At 49.2% G+C, this 23,325-nt stretch overlaps 7 protein-coding genes across 7 annotated transcripts; 4 read left to right on the plus strand and 3 right to left on the minus strand.

The window, feature by feature from the left end:
- Window positions 1–480: 480 nt before the first annotated feature.
- acr-2 (DNA-directed RNA polymerase I subunit) lies at window positions 481–4,170 on the minus strand (the record flags this gene model as incomplete). Its single annotated transcript, XM_031151882.1, has 2 exons — window positions 481–3,627; window positions 3,676–4,170. 2 exons carry the CDS (start codon window positions 4,168–4,170, stop codon window positions 481–483), a joined length of 3,642 nt encoding a protein of 1,213 aa, XP_031002993.1.
- Window positions 4,171–5,648: 1,478 nt separating this feature from the next.
- On the plus strand, window positions 5,649–6,359 carry Arl8b (ADP-ribosylation factor-like protein; the record flags this gene model as incomplete). The annotated part of the gene is made up of 3 exons (XM_031151883.1): window positions 5,649–5,735; window positions 5,791–5,810; window positions 5,951–6,359. Coding segments are annotated over 3 exons (516 nt in total), but the record flags the coding sequence as incomplete, so codon positions are not given.
- Window positions 6,360–8,070: 1,711 nt separating this feature from the next.
- On the plus strand, window positions 8,071–8,681 carry RCR2 (the record flags this gene model as incomplete). The annotated part of the gene is made up of 3 exons (XM_031151884.1): window positions 8,071–8,111; window positions 8,164–8,313; window positions 8,363–8,681. 3 exons carry the CDS (start codon window positions 8,071–8,073, stop codon window positions 8,679–8,681), a joined length of 510 nt encoding a protein of 169 aa, XP_031002988.1.
- Window positions 8,682–11,945: 3,264 nt separating this feature from the next.
- LHYA1_G006952 (uncharacterized protein) lies at window positions 11,946–13,661 on the plus strand (the record flags this gene model as incomplete). The annotated part of the gene is made up of 1 exon (XM_031151885.1): window positions 11,946–13,661. One exon carries the CDS (start codon window positions 11,946–11,948, stop codon window positions 13,659–13,661), a length of 1,716 nt encoding a protein of 571 aa, XP_031002989.1.
- A 687-nt stretch (window positions 13,662–14,348) lies between these two features.
- On the minus strand, window positions 14,349–17,462 carry LHYA1_G006953 (uncharacterized protein; the record flags this gene model as incomplete). Its single annotated transcript, XM_031151886.1, has 2 exons — window positions 14,349–16,628; window positions 16,680–17,462. 2 exons carry the CDS (start codon window positions 17,460–17,462, stop codon window positions 14,349–14,351), a joined length of 3,063 nt encoding a protein of 1,020 aa, XP_031002992.1.
- A 1,945-nt stretch (window positions 17,463–19,407) lies between these two features.
- prlL_4 (MFS transporter) lies at window positions 19,408–21,319 on the plus strand (the record flags this gene model as incomplete). Its single annotated transcript, XM_031151887.1, has 4 exons — window positions 19,408–19,739; window positions 19,804–20,434; window positions 20,521–21,185; window positions 21,229–21,319. The coding sequence occupies 4 exons, from the start codon at window positions 19,408–19,410 to the stop codon at window positions 21,317–21,319; spliced, it is 1,719 nt and encodes a 572-aa protein (XP_031002985.1).
- Window positions 21,320–21,594: 275 nt separating this feature from the next.
- Window positions 21,595–22,704, minus strand: LSP1 (Sphingolipid long chain base-responsive protein; the record flags this gene model as incomplete). Its single annotated transcript, XM_031151888.1, has 3 exons — window positions 21,595–22,017; window positions 22,065–22,578; window positions 22,631–22,704. The coding sequence occupies 3 exons, from the start codon at window positions 22,702–22,704 to the stop codon at window positions 21,595–21,597; spliced, it is 1,011 nt and encodes a 336-aa protein (XP_031002978.1).
- Between the last annotated feature and the right edge of the window lie 621 nt (window positions 22,705–23,325).

Below are 23,325 nucleotides of genomic sequence, written 5' to 3' on the forward strand. Positions count from 1 at the left end.
CATGCTGTTGTTGGACATCATGCCGTAAATCATCTGATGCGTAACATGGATTTTGTGCCCAAACAATAAACCTAGTGATAGTAGTAATCTTGAAGACCATTTCTTACTACCGGTAAGGTCGCAAGAAATAAAGTACAGCATGCGGGAACCCGCTGGCTAGACGCTTGCAAGGTTGTCAGGTGTCCAATCAGAACGCATGCGAATCCCATCTCACCTTATCCATCTCAGCACCAAGGCCAAGCCGTTTCAGAGGTATTGCATGTTTGTACTTCGTACATTTTTATGCAGGTCCGAGATATCGGTTCAAGCCCATGTAGTAAGAAACTCGTAATATTATACGAACAACACTCCCTCTTCTTGAAAGCTCATAAAACATAACTGTATTCGGATATTCCAGAATCCTTTTGACGCCAACTTTTCGGCTTCCTTTATATACGCCACAAATGCTGACTCCAAAACGCCCACGATTCCCGTACATAATCACGGCCCGACATTATACTTCATTTTGATCCCCATTGCTGCCAATTCGACATCCAGGTACTTCAATACTCCCGGCACAGCTACGATGGTAGTGTCCTCGCCTCCTACCCATCTTTGTCCTTCTCCATCCTCCCAGATTTCGCCTTTTCCTGACCACGCTTCGGCCTTCTTAGCACATTTTCGGCACCGTACTACACCGGTTCCTTTCTTGGCCGACACAAAGGCAGAAACTGTTGGTTGAGTTGACAAGAACGTACCGCACTGCTTGCAAATCCAAGAACGCGTGTAGTCTGAGCAGTTGAGTAATCGATCCTGCAAAAGGAATGCAGTGCCGTGAGCAAGTAGCGAATCACGCTCCATCTCTCCAACACGAATACCACCTCCCTTCTTCCTTCCTTTGATCGGCTGTCCGGTAAGTTGAGTCACAGGACCGGTGGTTCGAACTTGGTACTTGTCGTTCACCATGTGTCGGAGGCGTTGATAGTAGACCACTCCGATATAAATATCTGCGTGGAGTTCTTGCCCTGTGATTCCAGAGTACATTGGCTCGTTTCCATGATAATTGTAGCCAGCCTTCATAAGTTGGTGGCCGAAATAATCTCCGGCTGTGTTCTCCTCATCGAATTTAAACGGGGTGCTATCTTGTGCTAGGCCGTGCAAGGCGCCAGCTTTCCCGGCCAGTGACTCGATAAACATACCGATGGTCATACGAGATGGGAAAGCATGAGGATTGATGATGACATCAGGCTGGATACCAGATTCGGAAAATGGCATGTCAATGTTTGGCCATTTCTGCGAGCAAACACCCTTCTGTCCGTGTCGAGAGGAGAACTTGTCACCAATGGTAGGTGAACGAGGTACTCGGAATTTGATCGATATGGCTTGAGCAGGTTCAGCGCCATTTTCATTGCCAATCATTCTGACCTCTTCGATGAATGCTTCTTCGCCGTCCTTGTACTTCTCCACGTGGGTTTGCCCATCACGATTCACGAGCTCACCATTCACATCCATGGAAACTGTGTGCCAAGCGCAGATAACGTCGCCTTCATGAAGCCTACGTCCGATGAATGGTAGCCCATCCGTATCGAGTGCATCCTTCCATTCAGCCTTGATCTCTCCACCAGGTGCAAACCCGAAAAGTTTCTTGATATTCTTCGTGGAGCGGGACTTCATAGCGCCCTCTTCAAGCTCGATCTTTTTCACTTTGTAGATAGTACCGTGGCCAAACCCACGTTCATGGGCTGATTTGTTGATTATCATAGCGTCGTCCATGTCGTAGCCCGTATAGGAGATGACAGCTACGACAGCATTCATACCATTGGGAAAATTGTCGAACCCATAATCATTGTGCAGAGGTGCTCGAACAATCGGTGTTTGACCCGTCTGAAGTCTATAAGTTTTGTTGTCGGTTCTGTAGCGGGTGGCAGTGCCTGGCGTTCCCATGGATTGTTTGCCCATCTGACACTGGTACATGTTTCGCGGAGACTGGTTGAAATCAGAGAATGGTGTCATGTTTGCGAGAATCGACAGGATGTTTGTTGGATCAAATTCAACATGGGTGGATTCTCCCGAAATGATTTCCGGCTCAGTTACTGCGATTGACATGAAAGGCTGTTCTTGGGGTCCAACGAAATCCTCCTTGTCGAGTGGCAAATACTTCACAGGCCGGATCATTCGAGCAGGAGCAGAGGACATGTATATGCCAGGATACTGCCCACCAGTGGATAGGGGTACGTAACCGATTTCAAGCTCTTTTGGCACACCGTGACTACCTTCAACCTTCCAGTAACGGAGGATATCTGCAATTGCACGTGCCTGCTTCGGGGTACACCACCCGAGAATTCTTCCATCTAGTTGGACAACAACGCTCTCCTTTGTAGAAGAAGATCCAGAGTTGACCACTCCAAGGTCAACTACCAACTGGGGTATTGTTGAAACATCAAGTGAGTGTATGACGATCTGACATTTGTGTGAAAGATGGTTCAACAAACCGCAAGGACTTCCATCAGGAGTGTGAACAGGACACATGAAGCCCCAGCTTTCCGGCAGAAGTTTACGCACATTGGTAGTTCTCAGTTGAGCAAAGAAACTACCTCTGTGAACCATACGGAAATGACTGATGAATCGCAAGAAATTGATTTTCTCTGCCACAACTGTAAATCCCGAAACTTGCTGCAAATCCAAACCCGTGGGACTAACAAGATTGCCGGTTGACATGAAGTATTCCAATGCACCGCCAATATTCTCGTTGGTCCTGCCAAAAAGCTTAGTAGGGAAGTCCCTGGTGAAGTCTGGTGATACGAAGGTATTTTCTGGCTTCTTCCGAGTCCAATCACGTATTGACATTCTGAGCTGGGTTGTGAGCCAGTCATCGAGTCTTTCTTTGATTATCATCCCATAAAGAAAACCGCCCAAGAGTACCTCCTGATTTTGGACAGCATCGGGGTTATCAACTGCACAATCTCCTGCAACCAATGCATACAGCTTCCTCGTCATGAAAAGCATCATCTTGAACTTGTCCATATCCTGTGCCTCTGTAACATTGACATTGCCAAGATGAACAAGGACGACCCTTCGTAAAAATTCGGTTCCACAGTCATAATTCGACATGGTATCGGGAACGTTGAGCACGATTCGGAACTTCTCTCCCAGATAGGCCCTCGTCTTGCTCTTCGTATACAGCCCATATGCCTTGTAGGTCCGCAGTAACAGTTCCACTCGGTCGGTCAAGAAAGTGTTTTGAGAGCCTTCGGATCCAGCAACTCCAACCAAACCCTCAAAGATATCTCGGTCATTTGTCTCCACCAAAGCTTTCATGATCATCATTACGGGCACCAGGTATTCATTCTTCCGCCACGAGAATCGGAACGTCACGTTTCCATCGTTCAGGTAATGCAAGACATTCGTCTGGGAAGTCTGATCGGGTCGTACAGATCGTATAATGGAGGCGTATTTTGTATAGGCTGGGCCTCTGCCGGCAAAAGAAGGTCGTTCAATGGCCATGGGGTAATTTCTTCGGTTGACAATGAGGAGACGAATGAGTTTTTCGATCCCGTTGACCACAAAGTATCCTCCAAGCTCTTCAGCTTCCTCTTTTCGCTGAACTAGCTGGGCAGGTGGGTTATGTTCGAGATGACATCGGTTTGACTTGGGAATAAATCAGCGACAGCCGGCTGGGATTTTCAGCGCACTTACCATGAGCATTAGAGGGATCTGGCCCAGATCTCTGACAAACTCTTTTGGATCTCCATTATTGACTCTAGATTCCAGTCGCGCACTCATCTTCCCCCGGTAGGTGACATGGCGTTCTCTACACTCTGCGGGCATAATCTCTCGATTCTTGGTAGAAAACTTATTCGAGGCGGGCAAGACTGATTTCTCCACAAACACTTCCTTGATCCTGATTGTCAACTTATTTTTCCCCGCTGCTCCTGCTCTTTCGTCTCCATCGAGATATGTCCTGGTGCCAATATCCAACAAGCCTTGTGCTATCAAGCCATCCTTCTCGAGGAGGGCATTGAAGGACTCGATGTGCGGGGCAATGGCCGCCGTAAGAGCTGGGTATGCGGTGTGATCTTTGGGGGGGTTCTTGAACAAGTTCTCTCGGCGGAGGGTATCGAATTCATGGGACCATGTGGTGTCGGTGCCCTTAGAGGACTTAGACTTGGGTTTGGGTTTGGGAGGAGGCATTTGGAGCTATTGCCAGTGATTGTTGGTTAGCCTTGTTTGCTTGGCAGCCACACGGAAGTGCAGATATAAAATCAACATGTCAGATGAACTTACAATCTACGATTCTACTGCCGGTGTCTGATGTGCAACGACTTCCTCGTAGGTGCTGCGATGCTGGGGGGTTGTGTACTAGTAGGTTCTGATTTCAAAAAAAGAGGAAAATTTTGAGTTATCCAATCGTTATCGGGCTGATTGGCCGCGTTAGTTAGGCCTCAATACAATCTTAGGCCAACTGCCCCCTGAAATGCTTCTCTGACTGGCTCCAAACAGCTGCACTATCTCGCCTTACTACCGTGAATGATGCCTGAGAGATTCTACTCCCTAACCCAAGCCCTACTTTCTGCTTTGCCCAGCCACAGGAGGGAGAGAGAGAGAGAGCAAGATCTTGTTTGTACGAAGAGACTAGACTAGAGTAGAGTAGAGTACTTAAGTATGGCATCATAAAGGAGAGGTCTACTAGGTACTGATACCTACGTCCGCATACCTCACCTTTCTGCTTGTACTTCCACTTCAACTCCCCATCTCCATCCTCCCCCTCCCGCCCAGGTTCCCCAGTTTCGACCCCAAAGCTAGAGCTCGAGCTACTGACTGAATTAGTAAAGCTCTTCAATCAAGTTGGGCAGTAGACTCAGTAGACCCGTCAGCCTAGGCTAGGGTATGGAGCTGGTATTGACATTGATATCGCTCGTCATCTGCTGTTGTGCTATCTTACTTTTCTCTCCTGTTACCACATATCAAATACCCTCTTCCCTCTCTAATCTCATCTTTGCTGTCTTCCCATTGCATATTATCTTATCCTATCCTATCCCATCTCTTCTATTCTATTCCCCCCATTCTACCCTATTCATTGCATCCCAAGGTCGTTATATTATATTGAAACCCTGGCTTGCTGGTCGCGGCAGAAAGCCCAAAGCTTAGCCAAGTCACAAGCCGCTTTAGGCGATCAATCGCTACGCTACGCTACGCTACGCTACCTGGTCTGGCTACACCGTACAGCTCCGTTTAGTTTCAACACTTCTACATTTGCGAAGAGCACCGAGCTATCTATTCTATTATATTCTATTTCGACCTTCGAACCCTATCTCTATCGGGCGAGCTCTTGCATCCGCATCGCATAGCTTCAGATCCAACAGCTGCCCCGCATCACTCTACCTTACTTTACCTAGCTTTGCGCAACAATCACGCAACTCTTCTGCCAGCAAACGAGCAAACACACTGTACCATACATATACCATACCAAAACCTTCTCATGCGAATGATATGATCATGGCTGGACTATTCAAACGCGTGTATGATTGGCTGCTGCGCTTGTTCTGGTGAGTTTTGTTGCTGGGTCAATGTAGACGGCAGAATCTGCGACGATCTGCAGGAAACAAAAAATATATATCCTCTCCAGATCTGCTCTTGCTGCCATGTACTATACATGATGCTAACCAGAGTCGGTTGATGCTAGGGCGACGGAGATGGATATTACGATGATCGGCCTCCAAAATGCTGGCAAGACTTCGCTGTTGCGAGTACTGGCGGTAAGAATCATCCACACCATCCGCATACCAATACTGACTCTTCCGTGATGCACAGGGCGGAGAGTTCACCCTCGAGTATGTTTCCCCTTGCCGTCGTACAACCCCCCCTTCGAATCGCAATCGCAATCAGGTTGGAGTGGGGTTCTGCGAATCCCGCGACCCCACCTCGCACTCCTCCGAAGAGTTCCCGCTGACCTTGATTTCTTGCTTCACAGCTCCATCCCAACTGTTGGATTTAATATGAAGCGCGTACAAAAGGGCCATGTGACGCTTAAATGCTGGGATCTCGGAGGACAACCACGCTTTCGGTCAATGTGGGAGCGATACTGCCGAGGTGTGAACGCCATCGTCTTTATCGTCGATTCGGCCGATACAGAAGCATTGCCTATCGCAAAGGATGAACTGCATCTGCTCCTCGAGAAGCCCGTTTTGGACGGTATCCCCTTGCTCGTCCTCGGTAACAAATCGGATCTGGAAGAAAAACTATCCGTCGACGAGTTGATTGATGAACTGGATCTCAAGAGCATTTCTCATCGTGAAGTAAGCTGTTATGGCATAAGCGCAAAAGAGGAAACAAACCTGGATGCTGTCTTGCAATGGCTGGTTGCTCGTGCCAGCAAGTAGACCTCTCGACTCCGAGTAATCTGCACATACAACCACTGGAAAGCTCCAGCATTCATAATGATGAACGATAACGACCTGATGGAAAGATAAAAACCTCATTCTTTGGCCTGCAAAGACCACTTATATTTCATGAGCTCACCGCACCACTTTTTCGTTTTTCGGCCGACCCAGGTACATGGCATGGCGTCCGGCTTTCCTGGAGTAAAAGGATATTGTCCTTACCTGCCTTGCTCAGGTTCCTCTTCTACTCATGCCCTGCCCTTGGAACGATAAGACGACCTTTGACGACCTTGCGTTTTGTTTGGCATAGACAGTTCGGCTTTGTACGACTGCTCGATTTCTTATGTTCTTGATTGACTCTGGCATTGAAGCGTAACGAGGAATGGTGGTTTGGAGTGGACATTTGAGCTTTGAAAGACCTTTTGGGTCTCTGGATTTGTAATTAGGCGTACTCATATTAGTCGATGCCTGTCTGTCGTAATGAAAAGGTTCGCCTGACAAAAATGCTTGCCCAGCTCTGAGGGCGCCCTGGTTTGGTGGGTGGACTCCGAGGACATCGGCACAGGGCTATGGTGGGAGAATCTGAGGAGATCTTGCGGGGTATCTTAACATTCGATTTCCCTCAAAAGTGTATCGACCATGAAGTATTTCCATTGACTTGTAGCAAGTGTCAAGCAAGCAAGCAAGAGCATGAAGGATTGGAAAAAGACCAGAATATTCAACAGCAGGAACTACGATTTTACTAGAGGCTACGATTCGCGCGCACAAACCACCCACGTTTGATGCGCTGGCAATTCTCAACAGCATGGTCAGCCCTTGCAGCGAGACGGCGATTTGATTGGATGTCCGTAGACGACCAGCTGGAGAGGACGACGAGGAAGACGCAGGGTGAGATGGCATGGCATGGCAGCGCGGATCAGTTTGATGATGAGAGAGCTGGATGAGATGGAGGGTTGGTTATGGGCCTCTTTCCTGCCCTTACGAGGTAGTTATTACTGTAATTATGCTGCAAAGAGAGTGCGGAGACCGGCATTGATTGCAGACTGGAATTATGACCCGCCACGCCCCGCCCCCGCCTGTAGACTCAATGACACTATAAATGCGGTATCTCTGACCTACTTCGTATATATTAATATGGTCTTTAGATACTCTTTACGGTGGGTATACTCGTATCTACTCCGTAGCTCCGAATAATTATAACTCTTGGCGTGGCTAATCCGCGGCAGATGGATTTATTATAGTAGAATGCCCCAGACGCCAGACAGGAATATCTTTTTAAAGCAGAGCTGAGGAGACGTCAAATCATTCCACGGGTCTATACCGAAGTATCCGGAACCCTGTTCTTGAGAAAGTTACGAGTACTCGTACCTGTTATTGCCACCTTTCGCAAAACAGGCCGACTGACAGCCAGTGACAGGTGATCCCGGCCTACACAGCCTCCCTGATTTATCACGAAGCTCAGCTCAAAAGCTTCCGTTCTCCGTCTTACAGGTTCCGTGAGATAATAATACTTTAATACTACAATCTGCCTCTTTTTCGACTCTGCATCACATTCAATTGTTCGGCGATTATTGTTGTCATCTGCTTGCCACTCACGCTAGCGCATTTAAAGAGCTTCGTGGACAAAGGAATCACTTCATCCCTTGCCACTTGAACAAAACCCCGCATCCACGCCATCAACATCATCTTCACCACATAAGCTCATCTCGCAATGGCACCGACTATAGAGCACTCGCTGGTTAGCAGATACAAGTAAGTTCCTGTCCTACATCCCTGACACTCCCTCTTCATACTTCATCTGTAGACGAATTATGCTAACACCTCGAACCAGCTGCGATTATTATGATGATGGCGACGGCAACTGTGACTCGTATTCATCATGGAATAGTTGGGGCCGGTGGGTTGCGCTCGTTGTAATCGTTTTAGCATTCGTCTTCATCGCGCTCACTTTCTCGTATGTCTCTTCCATCTTCTTGCTCAGCTTATCCCTAACTTGTCTCCAGATGCTTTAACAACCGTCGCCGCCGCCGCATGGGTGCCCCTCCAATGTACGGAACTGCCTGGATGCCCGCTCCGAAATACAATCAACAGCAAAATGGCTACTATGGAGGACCTGCGCCGCCATATTCCGCCCACCCGGTGGCGAATCAAGCTACGGGCACGACTTTCAATTCAAATGATGGATACTATGGTCACCACGGGCAGGGCAATGGGGGAATCGAGTTGCAACAGCCGCAGAACGTGTATACGCATCCGCAGAGGGAGGTTTATGAAGCGCCAATGGGACCACCACCAGGAAAAGGCGATGGGATTATTCACTAGGAGAGATGAGGCCAAGCTGGTGAAATGCCAGATGGAGTCATGCAAGGAATTAATTACGATACCTAATGTTTGGATTACGGGAGTTTGATGCGGGCGTTGCAAAGGACGTCGAAAGGAACTGGTAAATAGGAACCTGGTTAGGGAAGTGAGAATTGGTCCAGAGGTTGAATAAGAGTTCTTCCTCTCCGCCAAGGCGCTTTTATTGATTCGTCATAGAAACAATACAGTTATGTCAAATATACAGCCTCGTATATCTAAGCCTCTTTTGACGTCAGCTTATTTCAACTCTGCCTCATTGCATTCCTACCATTATTCACAGCCCGACTCGACGTTACTAGAACTCGTATTTCTGCAAGCTTATCACCTACATCCGTTTCCATCTCCAATACCAAAGTTGAACTCCCTCATCCTCTCCCCTCACATCTATACTCAGTCAGACGCGTGGCCCCGCCACAACCCCCTCACTTGCCTCCTCGGGACGCTACGCCGCAGCCACAGTACTACTATAACGACCATATCATCACCACATGACTTCTAATACATCTGAAGAGCTGTTGGACAATGCTGGTCACAGAGAGGACGATAATAATTGTCACAGCTAGGTTAGACGTGATGGGCATATAAATGTGTATATTGAGTGAAGACGAGCTAATCGAGATGAAGAGTTCCATCCCACAGACGCTCATGTAAGCAGCTAAGTCCAACAAGAGCGCTAAAGGTTCCAAGGGCAGGCAGGGGATATGCACATCGAGATCACTGGGGAGGACTAAAGAAGTCCTGTTTGACGGGGGTGGTCTCTATGTCCTCAGCCCACTGCGGAGGACTAAAGAACTCCTGTTTGACGGGGGTGGTCTCTATGTCCTTAGCCTTGGGCTCAGGGGAAGTCATCTCCTTGGCGGGTCTCGTACTTGGCTCCTTTGACACTCTTTGATTGTGACGAGCAGGCCTCGAATGATCATCGTGTCTCTTGGGTGACTCGCGACGGTTTCTAGGCGAGCGAGAATGTTTGCGGGTGGGCCTATAGCTGATGGGCTCGTGATGGGGGCTAGACGAGCCAGGTCTTCTTTGCTGAGACCTGTACATGTTGGCGATTCGTGGGCTCTGTGAGCGATATGTAGGCTCTGATCTCCTCGAGTCCCTCTCTGGTCTTCTCCGGTCTCTAGAGCGAGAGCGAGAGCGAGAACGAGAGTGATAACGACCCCTATATTCTCGTTCTGGCCTCCTCGAGTCCCTCTCTGGTCTTCTTGAGGCTCTAGATCGAGAACGAGAGCGATAACGACCCCTAGGTTCTTGTTCTGGCCTCCATGAGTCCCTCTCTGGTCTTCTTGAGTCTCTAGAGGGAGAGGGAGAGCGAGAACGACCCCTGGGTTCACGTTCTGGTCTTCTCGAGTCTCTATATGCAGACTCTTGGAGACGACTAGAGTATCTATTTTGAGAGTTAGTCTGGGACTTGACTCTATCCAACTCCTATAACTAACCTGTCATCGCGTATAGGGCGCCCTTGAGGAGAGTAAGAAGAAGGTTGTGACGGCCTTCTTATGGTATTATCGATGGGTTGATTCGTGTTGGGTTGTGAGATGTTTTTAGCTCGAAGCTCAGGGGGTGGAGCTCTTGTTAAGACAAGGGTACGATCAATTCGATATAGCCTGTTGTATTCCACGATGTTGATTTGGGTGCCGGCTTCTCCATTGGGCAGCTTCAAGAAGTACGTGCGGCCATGGCGCTTTGAGACCTTTATACTATTAGCTATAGTAGACAGTGAGCAGATTGGAGTTCAAACCTTCTTCTGATTGTCGGCCATGATGACTTGTCGTGGACTGGCGCTGGATTGAGGCTAGATAGAAGCTAGTCAGAAGCTGAACAGAAATAGAGGATGGGTTAAGGGGTTCGGTTTGATGCGTATACAATCCGTGAACAATCCGGAAGCACTCTGAGATGCTTTGAAGCAGTCCGTACAGGCACTCTAAGCAATCCGTACGCGCTCTGGAAGCAATCCGTACAGGCACTCCAAGCAATCCGTACGCGCTCTGGAAGCACTCCGTAGCAAACCGCGAGGAGTAGAAGACAACAGGAACGTGCCAATGCTAGAACCGTCGAGTGCGTAATGATTTCAAGGGGGTACAATCTTGGATCATAGACGCACTGAAGAGAGAAGAATAGAAAGCGATTTTCCTGTGGTATATGTTTCGCTTGTGCCGTCTTGGTCGGCGGCATACTATGGCATAATTTATCTTGCTGCAACCTTGAAGAGCATAGATGAATAAAACTGAATAGATTCTTAAACTCTTAAAAAGCTATCCCTGAAAGATCTAAATAACTAAGATACCTAAAGGGAAAAAGAGAAAAGTTATATTCAAGCCGAGGTGGTGCAGAAAGTATAAGCCTGCAATCATCTCCTGCTCTCTCCATAACTTGGTACGGATTATCGCTGTTTTTTATAGCCCCTAAGGAGGCATATATTCTTGGAGGAAGGTATAGGGGAAGGCGATCGGTGGAGGCTTTCTGATTCAAGGGATTAGGACACATCTACGGCAACGCAATATATACCTAGCGATGCCGTAAATAATAAATAAACAATTTTGGAGACCATTTCTTACAGTATAAGGTTGCAAGGAATAAAGTAGAGCCAGACGCTTGCAGGGTTCTCAGCACCACGTGACCTCCAATCCATCTGAAGGACGCTAAGCATCACCTCAACCACTAAGAGTCAGGGGGATATGCACATCGAAATCACTCACCGACGTGATACCCTCCTTCCCTTCTTTTTTCTCGTTTGTTCTTCATTCTGCTCTGCAAAGGGAATCCAACTACAGTCACTCCTTTCTAACCAATTGCATTGCAGTCCGAAGACTTGCGTCGTACAGTATCACACAGCAGAGCTATTTCGAGCAGCACAGCCCTGTTCAACACCAGTTTCACCTACGTACAAATGCGACAAACACGAACTGGTCTATTATTCTTTCTTATGGTTTGATCTGACCTGATCTGATCTATTCCGACCTTTAGACTCAGGCGGGTTATTGGAACGACAATATTTGCGACGCATTAGACGGTCAAGCGACACGAATAGTACAAGTGCGAGGGATTACGATCGACACAACGGGATTTGGGCTTTGCTTTGACCGCTGAAAGAAGGACATGGGGAATCGAAAGTGATTCTACGATATTTGTGATTCACAATACGGCTGCGATTGTGGAGAGGACCTCCTTCGATTGCAATTTCGTTGCTTCTGCGAATACCTTCTTCTGCGCCTAACCGCCCATATGCCGCACATTACACAAGCGATGCAGAGAAGTGTGGGGAGAAGTGTGGGGGACAAGATAGGGAACATTGTGTTTAGTTCTCTGCTTGGAAAGAGATCGGTCACCGACAGCGTCAGTAATGTCAAAAACTCATTTAGCAGTTGGGACAACTGCATGGCGGCCACCTACTGCAAGTGGCCTGTGATAGCTGTCATCATTGTCGTCTCCCTAATACTCGTCTCCATCATAGCATGCATAGTCAGGTGTGCGTGCTGTGGCATGTCCTGTTGCTGCACCTGTTTCTCATTCCTGAAATGCTGCGATTGCTGTGGTGGATCTTGTGATGGGAAGAAGAACAAACCGCATAAACACCTCGACGACCCTTTTGCTCCTCCGCCCGCGCCTCCACACCAGGGATACCAACCCCCTGCGCCGATGATGGGAGGTGCTCTCCCCGCACGTCCAGAAGCTCCTCAATACGCGCAGTTTGAAGTTGGGAAGAACGGGTTGTTTGTGGAACCCAAGACTGCAATAAGTGAAGATGCATTGCCTCCTATGCCGAGTTGGGATTCTGCTTCGAAGAAACATGTCGTGGACGATGAGAAGGATGGTGTCGAGTTGGGACATCTGGATCCTACTACCGGGCAAAGTATGCCTCTTATGACGGCCAATAACAATCCTCCGAGCCCAAGTCCATTTGCTTCCCAATCAGGACAGGCCGTTGGCGGAAATGGTTATGCTGGCGTTCCCAATACATACTCTCCGCAAAACGGACAAAATGGTTTCAATAATGGAGGGTATAGAGGATCTCCTCCGGGGCCGCAAAATGGACAAAATGGTTTCAATAATGGAGGGTATAGAGGATCTCCTCCGGGGCCGCAAAATGGACAGAATGGTTTCAACGGTGTTGGAGGATATAGAGGATCTCCTTCTCCGGGACCAGGAAGAGGTGGACGAGGACCGGGATATGGACCCCCTCGAGATATGAACGGTCAAGGTCGTGGTTATGGAACAGGCTCACCCCGACCTGAGTACGACGATGCATATTCCGGCGCGGCAGCCGGTGGAAATGGATACGATCGACCACCACCCCAACGGCAATTCTCGAATGGCCCTAATACACGCCCATTCCCTCCACAACCTTCTAGACAGTACTCTTCTGACTCTTCACAGCCTTTGAACCCTGGACGACAATTCTCAGAGCAGTCGTACGACGACCAACCCTACAATAACAATCCCTCTCCACGCGGTCCATCCCGAGGCCCGTCAAGAGGTCCTTCTCGTGGTCCTGGTGGCCCACCTCCAAACCGCATGCAAAGCCCACCAATTACTAATGCTGCCGGATTCGACTTTGGTACAGGTGCACAGCAGCCATACTCAAGACCTACGCCTCCGCCTCAGCAAAGGCCAATGCAGAACCAACAGATGTCATACGGATCTTCGTCTGGGAGACAGCCAATGAGACAAGGGGGCAGAGAAGACTATGCTCCTCCCACGAGACAAGCAAGCCGAGATAATTACAACCCTCCACCACAGCGCCAATACGAAACATACGTTGGCTCAACAGCACCACCATCCTATGCCAGCAGAAGCCCACCACCGCAAGAGCCCGCGTATCCAGGCTACAAAGCCTACCAGCCAGCTCCAATCAACACGAGTGGTTCCGCACCTGCACCAGCTGTGTTGACGCCTGGTGGTGGGAGGGCGGCACAGCAGGGCTGGGATCCGGTGCGTTGAGATGAAAGCGTCTAGATGAACGGAGGGTAATGAATGTGTTATGAGCTGAGCTGATCTTTTATACTATACCTACCATGCTGGCCACTGGGTCTCGATCTTACTTGTGGTTGTATATACTGTATCAGATTATTGATTGGTGGGTGTCTTATTCGGTGTATTGGAGTATTGACTTCTTTGTTATATTGCATTACGTATATATATGTTCATTCTACATCCATAAATGCATCAAGGGTACATATAGCTGGCTGTGTGTGTACGGCTTTTTTGTTATCATGCAGATAGATAGATAGATGTATATTTTCCATCTACACTGTCTTGCTCTCGAAAATGACTTTTCTATTTATCCTTTTCTCGTTCCAAAGCCAAGCCAAGCCATACAAACAGACGATGACATTGATGGTAAAAATAGAGGGCTTGTCATTAAAGTCTTTATCATATATCTATCTTCATATAGGCAAAGGTATGCATCTATATATACCCCACCAAGCATGCATTATTATAGTATAGGTACGAAAAGAAAAACGCCGCGCTATGCATCCATCTATCTATTTGGTTCAAAAAGAAACCAAATCAAATAATAACCCATTTTGAAGTATCTCATCCTATTAATTTCAATCCACTTCTCATAAATGAGCACCTCATACTCAAACAAGCCCAAAATCAGCATCTCAATAGCAGTGCTCCCCTCTACTTCTTCCCCTTCTTTCCCTTGGCCTGCTTAGGGTCCTCGATATGTCCCAAGATATCATTGAATGTAGCACCGCTATTATCAGGAGGTGTATCGAGACGAGCCATACTTCCATTACCACCGTTGTAGAATCCAACCGGACTCTGAGTTTTAAACCCACCAGGACTCGCTCCTCTACTAGAACCCGGTCTCGAGTTAAAGGTCTCATGTCCGGCAGGAATAGGCAAGCGCTCAAGACCCAAGGCGATGCTCTTGCGTTGAGCTTGCCTGCTGCGACTCCTTCGCTCATCCGCGTCTAAATTGGCCCCTAAATCTGCACCGAGCTGTGCACCACTAAACTTGCGCGAATCTCGGCCGCGTTCGGTGGGAGACATGGGAGACATGGGAGACATCGTAGGAGATCCACCAGGTGAGCCCGCAGTCGGGGGTTCAATGTCAAGAATGCCTCCAAAACCTGGTGGGGGCGCGAGTGGTGACAGAATCTCTGGGAGGAACGATGGCCGTTCATCGACTTCAACGTATTTGCCTTCACTCTTAGAAATCCATTGCTCTGCCACAGTCCAACAATGAGAGCGACGGTAAACAGCTTCGGGGCCAGCTTCAATGACGTGATTAGGCATAGAGACTATAGCACCGCCGTGAACGCTGTAGAGTGCCGTATCAGATCCTTCTACCCAAGGTTTTCCGGTTGGCAACATGCAGAGGAAATATTCAACCCCTCCCGTGTAGCGAAGGCCTGGAGCATCGATAACGAGCATAGGCAGTGATTGAATGACTGCGTACATGAAAAGCCAGTGGCCATAGACCATATCAGCAAGTTCCTGCGCATTCTTTCCCTTTCCCTCTTTCTCTTCAAATATTTTGTATTCCTCTAGAAAAGGTGTTTTGTAGTTGCAATCCGCATTGTGGGTCTTGGCGAGAATGAGGGCGACTTCATGCTCTTTTAATTTTCGGGTAGATGCCTTGTGTTGCTTCTTTGGTGACATTCTCTGGAATGTTGGATCAATCGCCGCAATTGATGGTACTAAAGGTACATCGAATGGGATTGGAGGCATGACGGGTGGTGACGAGCGGTCGAATTCAGAGAGGAGCTTTCGCAAAGCTGTGCTGGTGGGACTGACGTTGGTTACTTGACTGTCGTCAGATGCATCCATGGAGCGGGTAGTGATTGCTTCTCGATCTGCTCTCAACTCGTACAGACTGCACATATCAGAGTATAGCCCTTTGAGGACCATTCGATTAAGACCGCCTGCTAGACCTTTCTTGTGGCTCGCCTTTGGAGGCCAATGCCCATGGACGTCTTTGAGATATGACATGACATGTCTTTTCATGGACGCAAAATTCAATTTCCAAGCCTTGAACCGGACAAATTTGGATTCCTCGCTCGTTGCTGAGGACCCAATGCCAGCGAAAAGGGAATAAAAGTTGAAATCGGTCAGGGCGGCACTCGCAGAATGCTGTCGTGTGATTAATTCTTGATGTGCACGTTCTAGATTGACTCGAGTATTTTTCGATATTTCAGACACCAAGGGATAGTCTTTCTGCATGACAGCTGTATATTTTCCGACGGCATGGGTAAAGGCTTCGGTATACAAGTCTCCGGACCGCATCGCTTCACCGAGAATAATACCTTCAAGGGTTTTTTCCCGACTCTCTCTCACATCAGACAATTTCAATTCTTCTAGATAGAACTCGAAGCTAGCTGAAGCCGACTCGCCAAACGTAGACCCATCTAAGTTGGTGAACTGGAACTTGCTCAACATCGCTCCGACTTGCAGGAATATCCTAAATGTGCTGGGACGGGTTTTGGTACCGACAAGTGGCTGCCCGGTGAGGAAAGCAAATAGATTGCGAATGTCGACGAGATCTTGTATGTCGTTTGGGGATAGCTGGGAGCCGTCGGAGGTCAGGCCTGTAGGGAAGTATAGATGGGTTTCTCGAGGCGCGTCGAGGAATGACTCTAATGAGTCTGGGCGACCATCTGAGCTCGACTGGATGTCCGAGATGCTGGTCTTTGGTGTGTAAGGGGGTGAAGCTGGACCGCGCAGTGACAAATGCCGAGCGGCGTCCTCTACGGATAGGCTATTTCTTCCATCGGAATTTTGACCACTAGGTCTCCCTGTCGCTGGGCTACTGACTTGTTGGGCATTGATGTAATGCATTAGGATCACGGACGAGGATAATGTCATTGACGGGACCTTGAATGACGGTCCTAGGCCAGAGGCTTGGGGAAATAGGTAGATGAACGTGTCGGCGTTGTCTTCCCATAGTTCTGGGACCTAGTCAAGTTAACATGATTATATCTACCTCCCAATGCAAAGGGTGTTTACCTTTTCACCACCTGTTAAAAGAGCCAGATTGTAGTCGATCTTGTGTTCTCCAGCATTAACCCACGCGCCTGTACCGAATTCCTCCCCAATCTCTTTTGACGTGTTTCTAGACCTTGACCTGCTACCACCAAGGAGAAAGCTTTTCCTCTGTGTCTTGAATCCCGCAGCTTCATCATCTTCCCCCGATTGAACCGAATTTGGACGACTGCCGACTGGAGATGAGACTGATCGATTCTGACCTGGAATCATAGCAAGGATGGAATTTCTTCGAGAGGCTTTCCCGGAGGACGGGGTTGTGAGTTTACGAGAAGGTGAGCCGGATCGTACATTCGGGAGGGATTTCAGTCGATTGGGGGAGTCTGACTTCTGCAGTCGTTTCTGCGGCGGAGCTGGTGGAGGCGGCATGTCTTTGTCATTTTCATTGTCATTGTCGTTATCGTTATTGGCTTGAAAGATTTGCCAGGGGGCCAGGGGAGCATCTCTCGAGGGTGGTCGACTCGAAGAGGCATATATATCGATGGGTAGTGGTGCTGAAATGGCGGGGAGAGGTGATGGCTTTGTACCTTCTGAATGCTTAGATCTGGTTGGACTGGTACTGAGAGAGGGTAGGAAAGTGGAAAGGCGTTGCAAGCGTGTAGACCTCTGCGTAGACTTCTGCAGACGAGCGCGAGGTTTAGCTGCCTCCATAGCTGCTTTCTGTGCGAGCTTTTGCAATGGGAGGAGATTGAAAGAGCCTGAGGGGAAGTCAGGGAAGAAATCATGGGTGTACTCACTGTCTGCCATTCCTGCCGGTTTGAACTAAAGAGACCCAGTTATTTAATGTTGTGTTATGTTATGGTATCCTAGTTGCGGAGTGGAGCAAGAAGTGGCGGAATACTCCAACTCGGTACTGTATTCCAGATGCTAGATCCCAGAACCTAAACCGGGATTCCAGATCCGCAGTTCGTGTAGTACGGAGGTAGAGTCGGGTATGTTTGTTTCGTGTAGGGGCGTAGCGGGGAAGGTTACGTGGATGGAAGCGGGCAGTAGTGTAGTAGAACTAGGTTTGACGCTGTAGAGACCGTACCGTGTGCGAGGGAAACGGTGTGGCCCGGGAACTAAGTGTAGTGCAAGTATGCCGTAAGAGATTCGTGAAATGATGCCTTCTCGAGGGGTAGTCTGCCTACTCGTATACTAGATGTGTACAAGTACGTGGAGTGGAGCGTACGTGGGAGTGGGAGTGTGAGCGTGAGTGTGACGAGAATGTCTTGGAGAGTGTTGGCAATATTCTCTCCGAGGCTTGCTTGTAGTGATCCAGCCGAGTATTGTCTGCTGAAGAGTTTTGCTTTTGTTGACAGACAAGCACCTGCACCTGTAACAATGACCTGAAAAATATGATGGCAACCCGGAACACTGGACTGGGATGATTTTTGTTGGCCGAGCACCAGGACAGGGTTCTGTTGGACTCGGGAATGAGGTGCTTGCTATTGGTGGCGTGTAGGGAGCGGATTATTGGTAGTGGTGGTGGTTTCCTCTTTCTTCCGTGAAGCTTTCTTTTCTCTTCTGTCTCTCTTTCTTTGTTGGCGTTGGCGTGGGCGTGGAGGGCTCAGCTGGTAGTATAATCTCGTACTCGTACCTACAGTACTTATATATAGCTAGCAGACACGAGACAAGGGAAAGAGAGTGTCAGTCTGTCACTTGACATGAATCAGTTGTGTACTATACCTGCCCTGCCCTGCCCTGCCCTGACTTGGAAGCTGTGCTGTGCTGAGCTGTCTGACTGTTGATTGTGACCATCAGGACTTCCATCGAATCACGCACCCACCGGATATGGGAATAGTTTCCCCACTGCAAGTGAAAGTGTCTTCAATGCAGGACGTGCAAAGATGCACTTGATTGCGGCTGTCCCTGGTCCAAACGTCATCGCGTCTTATTAGTTTGCGCCAGCGTCGTATTCGTGGTCAATCTATCCGCCGCGAATAAGTATCCCGCGCGGCATTTAAAGCCGAGTCTGGAAACTGGGGTAGTGGATCACATGATTTGTAATCTTGGGAAAACATTTCTTCCAATGTTTCATACCTAGCCTAGCGTAGCCTAGGTACCGTAGTTTTACGTTCCATGTCGTCCCTTCCTATACAGAATCATATAAAACCAGAGCACCGCCTCGATATTTTTCTCTCGGAGACGCAATCGCAGGCAGATCCACTGCTGATTTTTGGTCAATACAGACGTAAGCTTATAAGTTATTGCCGGAGATCTACTTCGTACTCAAAGACTACCCGACCTCGAGCTTACGAAACGGCGACTGTGATCTTCATCCTCCCGGCAATCCTGTTCCCCCCCCCTCCCGCAATTAATTGCCGGCTGGCTCATTCGCAATATATCGTACCAGGTCCCCCACAAATGTCACGATACAAGAGAGTAGAGGTTCCCATTTCTAGGTACTCATATTTGCAAAGGTTCACATCCGCAGAGGCAATATGTGAATAGAAGGAAGTATCCTTCCTCTCGGCCATTAAAATGCAACACGCTTTAGCTTTGGCGGGGTAAAGCTCCCATTATTGATCCAAATAGTAGAAGATCTGCAAAAATGGTCACACATAGTCCGGAGTAAGATATTTTGTCCTGTCCATTATTGATTGCCTGAAGCTTTGATTGTTTCCCCTCATACATTTTGCTTCTTTTCTGTTTTCTGCGTTTGCTTCATTTTCGCCTTCTCCAGTACGATTCATGAGTACCAAATACGAAAATGGGTTTCCTTTCCAAGTTTAAGAAGGACGAGCCTTCGTCAGTCGAGCATCCAGTCGAGGATTCAACTGCAATCAGTACTGCAGCACCCAATGATCCGGAAAAGGCAGAAGTCATAACTATGGAGAATGGAAACCAAACCCCCCTTCCTCTTCCCACAAGCCCTCCACACATCGACCCAGCGCTTGAAAAGAGAGTTGTGCGAAAGTTGGATAAAAGACTAGTCTCCCTCGCCTTCGTCCTCTGTACTTACAATCTCAACTCCAAGCTTAGAAACTGCCTACTTACCAAGACTCCAGATCTCCTAGCCTACCTCGACAGATCAAACATTGGGTATGCAAGATTTCAAAACATTCATCTCAACTGAATCACTCAATCAATCCCTAACTCCCCTCAGCAACGCCAAGATCGCCGGTCTAGACACCGACCTCCACCTCACGTCCCCCCAATATCAATGGCTCCTAACAATCTTCTACATCTCCTACATCCTCTTCGAATGGTTCGCGCTAATGTGGAAGCTCATCCCCCCGCACATCTGGGCCACCTTCTGCGTGCTAGGCTGGGGCCTAACCGCAACCCTCCAAAGCGCAACAACATCCTTCTCGGGCCTCATGGCCGCCCGTTTCTTCCTTGGCTTCTTCGAAGCCGGCTACGGCCCCGGAATCCCCTACTTGCTCTCCTTCTTCTACCTGCGCCATGAACTCGGATTCCGCAGCGGTATCTTCCTAAGCGCTGCCCCGCTAGCGACATGCTTCGCGGGCGCCCTGGCATACGGCATTACGAGTGATGATTCCCCGCGTATTGCGAACTGGCGACTCCTGTTCCTGGTCGAAGGACTGCCGAGTATCGTGGCTGGCGTCGCGACGTTTTTCCTCATGCCCGATAGTCCGGAAAAGGCATCCTTCCTCTCCGAAGAGGAGAAGGAAGTCACGCGCGCCCGAGCGCTGCGGCAAGTTGGGTCGGGGGAAGCCCATCGAGTAGGGCATGTAGATTTCAAGGACATCGGCGCCGCGCTGTTAGATCTAAAAGTACATGTTCCCCCTCCTCCATCCAACAACATCCACTCCTACCTACGCAAACAGACAAGCAGACTAACACACCCACACCCACCCAGAACTACCTAACAGCACTAATGTACTTCTCCCTCAACGTCTCCTTCTCCTCCCTCCCCGTCTTCCTCCCCACCATCCTAACCAGCATGGGCTTCAAGGCCCTGCACGCGCAAGCCCTCTCCGCACCCCCCTACTTCCTCTCCTTCCTCCTCGTCCTCGCCACAACCCACCTAGCAGACCGCACGCAGCAGCGCGGCCTCACGATCCTCGCCCTGTCCCTCCTCGGCGCAACCGGCTACATCATCCTCGCAACGACCACCGCCACAGCCCCCCGCTACGCAGGCGTCTACCTAGCAGCCGCCGGCGTGTTCCCCGCCATCGGCAATATCCTGCCCTGGGTGCTGAATAACCAGGGCAGTGATACGAAGCGCGGCGCGGGTATTGCGATGCTGAATCTGATAGGTCAGTGTGGACCGCTGCTTGGCACGAGGGTTTTCCCGGCGAAAGACGCCCCGTATTATCGGATGGGCATGTGGGTCTGTGCGGGGTTTATGCTGTTCAATGCGTTTTTGGCGTGCGCGTTGAGGGCCTTGTTGAGCTGGGAGAATGGTGTGCTGGATCGGAAGTATGGGAGGGTAGAGAGGATGGGTGGGGATGGGAAGACGGGTGGTGGAAGTGCGGAGGGAGGGGAGGGAGCAGGGTATGAGAATGATGGCCCGAGATTCAGGTATGTGTTGTAGTTATCTATCTAGTCATATCAGCATTAACAGTCTCAATCGTCTCAAAATCTCTGCCTCTTCTGTGACATTTTCTCTACTATACCCGTCAAAGGAGCATAAAGCCTTGTCCATTATTGCATGATATCACGCTTCATGCCTTGACATAAACAACTGCACTCGTTTTGAAGTTATAAATCATTTTGGAATAAGTGAATCGGTGCAAATACACATCGAGAACCCAAACAAAGAAACCAATGAATCGTACGCATACTCAGGGTACTTCCCCAACTTCACGCGTGTCGCAACACCCAGTCCAAATCCAGCTCCATGCCAAAGAATCTCAGAACGAAACCAACCCGTCATACAAATTCATACAATCAATCCCGCCGCAAGCCGCTCCCGTAAATAAAAGTATTCCTAAGCAACCTGAGAAGTCTCACTCTGCGTATACGCTGGGCCGGTTGTGATAGAACCGCCGCTGCTGATCCTGCTCCCGTCCGTGTTAGTAGCCGGCTCAGCAGCAACAGACTCGTCACCAACAATAGACTCAGAAGTACGCTGACGCGACGCCGGCATCAAGCCCTGATCGAGGTTGGCGTGCGAAGGGACATCTTCCAATTCCGCCGTCCAGTCCTTGAGATCGTCTTCGGCGTCATTGAGGATTTGGCGCGCTTGGTTCGTGCCGTCGTAGGCGGGACGCACATCGCCTGGCACGACTGGGGTGTCGTCAAGGAGGTTCAAGACACGGCGGCCGTGGCGCGCGAGGATGATCTGCTTCTCGGCACGCTCGATCGTTGCTGCGAACTCCGCGGCGTATGCTTCCTTCAGCTTCTGGCGGGTCTAAAGTGAGGTTAGCAGAGAAGCGTGGGATGATAGAATGAACGTACAATATTGGTCAATTGAGCTTCAGCGACCAAGTTCTCTGCCTCGGCCCTGACAAGCTCCTGCTCCAACGTAACCAACTTGGTGCTCTCCGGCTCCTTGAGCTTCAACTTTGCAATCTCGTCCGCAATCTTTGCCTTGTGGTCTCTGCTAGGCTGCACGCTTTTCTCGGTATTCCGAATCGCCTTCAAGATAGCCCTGCTATCATCAATGTTATGCGCATACAGATCCTCCTGCTCGCCAAGCTCCGACAGCAGAACTCCAATCTTGTCAGAGACGTCGCTGATGGCATCGTCGTTGGTGGCCTCGCCCCAGTCGGACAGCTGGGTCGCGATGGAGAGGCGCTCCTTTCCTGCGGCTTCGTGGTGCCCGATCAGGTGGTTCTCGGATTTGATCAGCTTGTAGAGCTTCTTGCTGAGTTCAGGCTGCACGGTGCCGCGGAGGGAGCTCAGGCTGAAGCCATGGCGGGGGGCGGAGCTGGAACTGTTCTTGTTCGAACGGATGGAGAGTGAGCGGTTCCTGTGCAGTCACAAATTAGTATGTGATCAATAGAGTATAGGTGGAATCCAACAGGTGCTTCAAGGGGCCGTTCTTGTCGGGTGACTTTTGGGAATTTCGACGGCGCAGCATATTGAAAGTGGCCATGGGGAAATGGTTGTACATACATCTTTACGGTTGAGATTGTTCAAAGTAAGAGGTCTGCAAATTCAATCAGCCAGGAAGCTCTTTCCATTGTTATTGTTTTGCAGCCCCGCGCCTACGTCATGGGTAGCCTTGCGCCGGCAGGGATGGTCACATACCTTGTAAGTTTGAGATGGTTTAAACCGGGGTCTGAGGATATACCTGGTCGGATAATATAGGTATGTAAGGTATGCAACGTATTTCTGAGAGTTTTAAAGGTTGTCGGGATGTTTGTATATAATAATGTTGGAAGTCCTTTGAATTGGGCGGGATATGCGGAAGGGCGCCATGACGTAGGTAAATTTTACGAACTCAATAGTCTGAAATCCAGAAAGGGGCTAGTCAAGAACAATCAAAGAAGTAATTGTGATTTGGACTCAACTCAAGGTATATTTATGTAGCTTCGGAATAAAGTCATTAAGCCCTTCTGAAATTCTGCGACTTTTTCCAGTCAATGTCAAAATGATAATCGATACCCACGTGGTAAACCTCGAAAGGGGTTGTTTTGGTCCCAATTTAGGACATCGGCCATTCTGGAACAATATACCACTCGTGCATGGTTGGACTAAATAAACTTCTGCTCTG

Source organism: Lachnellula hyalina (assembly GCF_007821495.1).
Source record: "Lachnellula hyalina strain CBS 185.66 chromosome Unknown contig00141, whole genome shotgun sequence".
Classification (NCBI taxonomy): Eukaryota; Fungi; Ascomycota; class Leotiomycetes; order Helotiales; family Lachnaceae; genus Lachnellula; species Lachnellula hyalina.